This window comes from Theobroma cacao, chromosome 9 (genome assembly GCF_000208745.1).
Source record: "Theobroma cacao cultivar B97-61/B2 chromosome 9, Criollo_cocoa_genome_V2, whole genome shotgun sequence".
NCBI classification, from domain to species: Eukaryota; Viridiplantae; Streptophyta; class Magnoliopsida; order Malvales; family Malvaceae; genus Theobroma; species Theobroma cacao.
In genome coordinates, this window is record NC_030858.1 from 10,551,098 (window position 1) to 10,557,742 (window position 6,645).

The 6,645-nt window shown below is 36.2% G+C and overlaps 1 protein-coding gene across 1 annotated transcript; it reads right to left on the reverse strand.

Annotated features, from left to right (window-relative positions):
• LOC18589118 (preprotein translocase subunit SCY1, chloroplastic) lies at window positions 182-6,360 on the reverse strand. The gene is made up of 8 exons (XM_007013946.2): window positions 5,971-6,360; window positions 5,384-5,538; window positions 4,896-5,281; window positions 4,408-4,707; window positions 4,236-4,325; window positions 1,837-1,960; window positions 1,107-1,270; window positions 182-663 (listed from the first exon to the last, which is right to left on the reverse strand). The coding sequence occupies exons 1-8, from the start codon at window positions 6,147-6,149 to the stop codon at window positions 433-435; spliced, it is 1,629 nt and encodes a 542-aa protein (XP_007014008.2). The 5' UTR covers window positions 6,150-6,360; the 3' UTR covers window positions 182-432.

Consider the following 6,645-nt stretch of genomic DNA (forward strand, 5'->3'; position numbering starts at 1 on the left):
CCTTTTCAGGATCAAGCTTCTTGTGGCCTTCCATCTGTTTTTGCACATGTCTACTTATTAAACCAAGTTTCACAGTTGACAGTTGATCCCATCGTTTGTTATGTTTTGCATTTCCCAAGTAATTTCTCAGCATCCCATCTTTTGTTTCTCCAAATCATTCTTGTTACGCATTAGACAAGAATTGATCAATAAGCACATTACAAGTTTTCAATCACCTTGTAATATATTGAAAGAATAATTGTGGCCGCAGAGTAGCATATGTACAAGATACATCCTTAGTTGATCTTATGCTTGGAAAAATTGACCATGGACAGAGTATGAAGTTCATAGCAAGCATTTCCATCACACTGTTAGAGAAGCTATCGTAAACAGAATTAATCATTGCAAAACGGTCCTCTCATCCTCGTCCAGTCTTCAACTTGCTACCCACATTTAGGGCCCATACCTGTCGAAGTCATAAAACTCTATGTTCTTGTACTTTTGAGATATTATCTCTGCTTGAACTTTTCTTGCAGTATCAGTTGCACATCCCACAAGAATAAGAACAGAAGTCCCTGCAAATCCTCGGAATGCAGTTAAGTGTGTGGTTTGCTCAATTACAGCAGGACCAGCAGCCAAGATTGCTAAAAATGCTGAACCCAAAACTGATATCCGACTAAGAACCTATATTCCAATCATAGATGCAAATATGAGTCCGTCATTTAAAAAGAAAAAACAAATGGAGGTTAAGTTAGAAATACAATTAAAGTCAGCCAAATAATTTTGGATACAATATCTAAATAACGAAGCGGTTTGAATACAAGGAGCAGAAGACACAAATATCTATTACCTACCTTATGAGAAAGTGGATTTAAATAGTTGAAAATTTCAGGAGTCCACATTTCAAGTCATGATAAATTTCTTTGTTTTCTTTCCTTTTTTTTTCCTTTTCTAGAATTAGAGGACAAAATTTGTTAAAATTTTGTAATGAATTGTCATAGACGATCATATTGATAACCACACGCAGACTATATGGTAAAAGCAGTTGAACACAATCATCAACATGTATCACTAAATAAATATCAGGCTAGCACAATAAAGTCACTAGCTACAGAAAAGAGGATTACCGTCTTCAGAAATGCTGCTGTACTTTTACCGGGTCGGACCAGTGGAATTGAAGCACTTTGGCGCTTCAGTTGTTCGCTAACATCATCAGGGTCCAGTTGTAGGAAAGTATAGTAGTAATTGAAAAAGGCTATCAACAAGATATTGGTAGGAAGGTAAAGAGATCCTACAAACGTTTATAGTTTACAATTAATCATATAGAAAGGTGGGAACTTCAACTGCCAAAAGGATATAATAATGGCATATTCTTTCATATCATTTTACTTCTTCAGTCCTTTCTCAGGATTACACCAACGAAAATTACAGAGTGTAACTTCCCTTGCCCACCCCTTCTTTCTTTGGCTAGAAAATTATATAAGTTTCAACAAGCAATTCATATCATTCACCTAGCTCTGATGAAAGGTTTTAAACACTGTAGCAAAGCAAGAAAAAAGAACTAAACCGTTGTCCTACCGTTAGCATTGGATTGGCAATAAGAGATTTCACCAGTTCAAGCATCTGTTACGTCTTGAAATATTTGGAAGGAACATGACAAGATTTTAACCCTTAAATTTAAGATTTAACGCAGCATGTGTCAATGAAATATATTCACAGAACACTGAAAAGATTTTGCTAACTGACAGCTTCTACAGAAGAAAACCAAACAGATTATAAAGCCAAGGTACATCTCATATCAATCAGGTACACATTTTCATCCTTAAGAACTTCTAACAGTCAAAATCATTATTTTACCTCCAGGATTCAAAGCCACTGCAGCCTTCTTTAGCACAGATATGCCAGTGAATCGTGCTAAAGTACCAGGAAGAGCCAGGGATGATGTCGAAAATATAATTGGCATCACTCCAGAGCTGTTCACCTGGTTGGCCAAAACAATTGAATGAATACAAAGACAAGACACTACATGTTGATTGAAAGATGGACAAACATAATTAGTAATCTCAATTAAGGAAAGATAGGGAAGCTGCACATGCAACACCAGTGAAAGAAATGTTGGAGTTAACAAGAAACTAGAGCAGGAATGAGGTACCAGAGAAGTGCATTGAAAGTTTGCATGATCAAAATGACCATCACACTGATAGAAACTTCCATTTCAATTAAATAAATGTAAATGTCCTATCAAACACTACAAAGTTAACAAATAAAATCAAAACAAGTTAAACAGTCGTGAACATGATGGACAGAGTAAGTTGGCAAGATTTGAACAAACAGATAGAAATCAGAATTTAGCAGCAGCTAAAGGTAACAATTTTACATTTAGAAAGGATAGGGAAACAAAAAAGAGAAATTTTCACAGGAAACAGGCGCACAACTTTGTGAGAAATAACAGTGGTAAAGAGATGGAAAAAGTGCTCCTATCTACCAGAAGCTAAACAAGCAACAAGAACAACAACAAAAGTAATAAGCCTTTTCCCACTATGGCCGTTCAGCTATATGAATCCTATTTCACCACTGTGCTCTATTTAAGCCATATCTTCAGTAAGCTCAGTGATATGAAGTCCATTTTGTTAGTTTCCATCTGTGTCCTCTTTGGTCTTCCTTTTCTTCTCTTGATATGAATATCCTCCAGTAAATCACATCTTCTCAAAACTTTGCAGGTCTCCTTTTCACATGTCCAAAGCACCTTATACATGTTTCCCTCATTTTGACCTCAATGCTGCAACCCCCACTTTTTCCTTTATACAATCATTCTTAATCTCATAAATAAGTATGTCCTTCCATGCACATATCCAACACAAAATACTCATCTCAGCCATGCTCATCTTTTGTGTATGTTGATAGTTAGTTGCCCAAACCATGCATAGAAGCTCATAAGAAGCAGTTAAAAATGATCTCAGCCTGACAGTATAGGCCAGAACACTAAGTTGTAAATTTAAAAAATCCATCCAATTTTCACACTCGACCTCTCAAACAATTCTTTTTAACATTTGGGCTTTTCCTCTAGTAGGTTGCCCAGTTCCCTGATTAGCAGTTGGAGCTTCGAGGAATTTAACTGGAAATCCTACTGTTCCCCACTTGACAACATCACTCTTTCAGTGGATTTAATAACTTCAAAGGTTTTTACTTTTGATATGAGCTTCCAAAGGTCCCAATTCACAATTCCATCAGCATATCAAGAGTATTAAATCTACTGTTTTCTTCACCATATTTCTCTACTCAAACTGCATCACCTTAGGGCCTCCTCATCAGTTCTTAGTCCAAATGCTAAGTGTGTCTTGACGTGGAGGATAGAACAAAATGTAAGGGGCAGGTGGTAATCTGTCAATTTACCAAACTTCAATGTCTAAGGTTAACAAAATGCCTATAATTTCTGACATTAAAGCTGGTGTGGAGAATGCAAGCATATCACCCTCTTTTTTTACTTTTAAGTTGCTGCTCGTACCAGACCGAACTGAATATGTTGTTAAGGATCCAACTAATTTATCTTTTTTTCTCATAATCTATCATCCACATGCAAGTGTAGCAAAATTTGACAGCTATCTTACTTTACTATCTCCCAATCCCAAATTATAAGAAGGTCAAAGAACACCCCTCTCTAGAAGATATGCAACTAACAAATAAATGCTACGTCATGGTTCAAAAACTGGCAAGCATAGTTACAAGAAAGAGATCATAATCATGCAATCTTTGTATACAAGATGCACCTAAGGATATGTATTTAAAATTATTCAAATCATGTGATCTTTGTATAAAAGATGCACCTATGGAAATGTGTTTAAAATTATTCAAGCTCTTCTTCATGATCAATTGAATTTCCTACAAGTCCTTGACTGTGACATAATCAACATAATAAAGTACTCCATTAATTATGATCATAAGCCATAAGAAAAAATATGTTTACTTGCACTTTAGGCTTCAGCTGCCCCTTGACAGACTAGAAGAGTGAATGATGCTAGTGAGCATGTCCCAATGAAAGAATATCAACTTGTAAGAATTAGTTCAGGCACAAATTATACAGTATTTTAATCCATTTTACGTGTGAGAAGTTGGTGCCAACGATATGTTTCTCAATTGAGTTCTCATGCAAACAAAGAATCCATTCCAATTTTGTTACACCTCAGTGAGGCCAATACTATTATCATCAAGCACATCACAATATTAGAACCTTTTAAGCAATTATTGGGAACACAGACCTTAAAAGGTAGGTAAGCAGATTTTTGAAGCCCTCCACTTCTGCTGGTGTATCTTGAGGCATAGTTGAGTGGAATCTTCCTCTCTGCTTCCTGAAACCCTTTGTTGAGACAACTGTTAAGATTTTTTTCCCTTCACTGATAGAACTTCTATAAACAATACAAGTAGGGTTACCTGAACATAGACAATGCCAAGAACCAGCAGGAAGAATGAGATAATGATGGTAACAAGTCCAATGTAGTTACCATCCTGATATGCCTGCACAACTGTCCTACCAAAAGATGCTGGCAAGTAGGATAAAATGTTTGTAAATATTAGAAGAGATGTGCCATTTCCAAGTTTTAGATCAGAAATTCTTTCCCCAATATATGTCGTAACTACAGCACCAAGCGTCAATAGAGTGACAGAGGAGAGAACCCACTGCGTGCTAAAGTCATTGACATATGGACGAAGGTATAGTACTTGGCCAATTGCCTGCCATGAAACGCAATAATATATAAGACATTATATTTAGCAATGGTCATCTGCATAGCACAAAATATGGAGGGGAAAAAGGAGGTAGAATTCAGGACCTTTTGGATGAGAAACATTGATACAGACCTAACAATTACCTTATATCTAGTTAGCTAACCTGTAAGTCACTGGGGAATTAAGTTCCTTACCTGTACTATAGCAAAACCAACTGAAGCATATCTAGTATACTGAAGAACTTTCTTTCTGCCTGCTTCACCTTCTCTTTTCTGAAGATCTTGCAATTTAGGGTAAACTTGGGCAAGGAGTTGAAACACAATTTGTGCATTAATAAAGGGAACTATACCGAGGGAGCATATACCAAGTCTACCAATGCCTCCTCCAGAGAATGAATCCAAAGTGCTCAGTAGACTGTTCTGATCCAAATTGCCAACAAAAGCCTCTCGGTTAACCCCACCTAGAGGTATATAAACTCCAAGACGTGACAGGGCTAAATACGCTAAAAGCTTGAGAAATTTTCCAGGTAATTCGCCTTTGAAGAAGTCCCCAAAATCAATGGAACTGTCCTCAATTGCAGCTGCCAAAGTCCAAAGGATCCATGTCAACTGCCAAGACGGATCAAATCATTTTGCCGCATGCAAATAGTTGATAAATAAATTTATAAGCTCAAAAAACAAACCTGCCGCTCCTCGAGCTGAAGAAGATTTCCCCTTCTTTGTACCAGAAGTACTCTCAAACGTAGGTGTTAACAAGGCTGAAAAACTTTCCCAAACACCATTTAGACCAGAGACATCTGGATTGATTCCCAGGGGATCAAAAACAGATCCTTTATGGCTGAGAAGGAATTCCAATCAGAAGACAAATGACAATTAAAATAACAGCAAGTCTACCGGAAAATTCCTAGCAGTGGTTCAGAAGTTAATAAAGACATGGAGTTTAAATATATAGCGCTAAGAAACTCGGCATGCAAAGTTCTAAATTTTCTTTGCAGAATTCTGATCTGTCATATCGCCCAAGCTTCTAGTCCTTAAAAATACAATAAATAACTTGCTTATCCCCTCAGAACATAACATTTTCCTCCCTAGCAATAGCAAGCTCAATGTACAATATAAAGCATATAATAATATTAAACAAAACACACAAGCAAATTTCAAGCCAAAAAGAAGACCATTTTTTGAACGAGACTACAAGACTAAAATGGAAAAAATAAAGGGTAAAACAAGGATTTATAGAAGATCATACAAAAGGGTATCTGAACGAGGTTACCCGTTAGAAAGAAGACCCAGTTTCCATGATTGGTTGGAGCTGGGTTTTCTATGGACAGTTAAACTGGCTCTGCAGACATAGTTTTTGAATAATGGAGAAGGTTTGGGATTGGGATGAGAGAGTGTACAGAGGTTGAAGCTAAGAGACCAAGACGAAGCTTCTCTGACCGTTATCAACATTATCCTATTTCCAACTCTTAGTTGGGTTACAGTTTTTGTTTTCCGGGGGCTATTAACAAATGAAATTCATTGATATAGTGGCCAGGGCTCCAGTTGCTCTCGGATGTCATCTCTTGTTGTAAGCGCGTTTGCTTCACGCAATGTTTAATTTTTGGCTGAAATATCGATAAGATTCTCGGGTATGCTTGCTTGCTTCCTCTTCATCTGATAGCTCAGAATTCCAGAATATTGATTTCTCAATTTGTCAAAAATTTCAAAGGTAAGGTAATCCCATGCACACTCTTATTTTACTTTATTTTTCACATAATTTTTTTTAAATTATTTTTAAAAAATTAAATATTTTTTATTCTTATATTATTTCACAAATAAGTTTATATAATTAATAATTAATTAACTATCATTAGTTAAAATATAATTTATTATTTTTTATGGTAAATGCTATTAATGTAACTGAACATTAAATGAAAATATCACGCGATCATGCCACCATGTCATA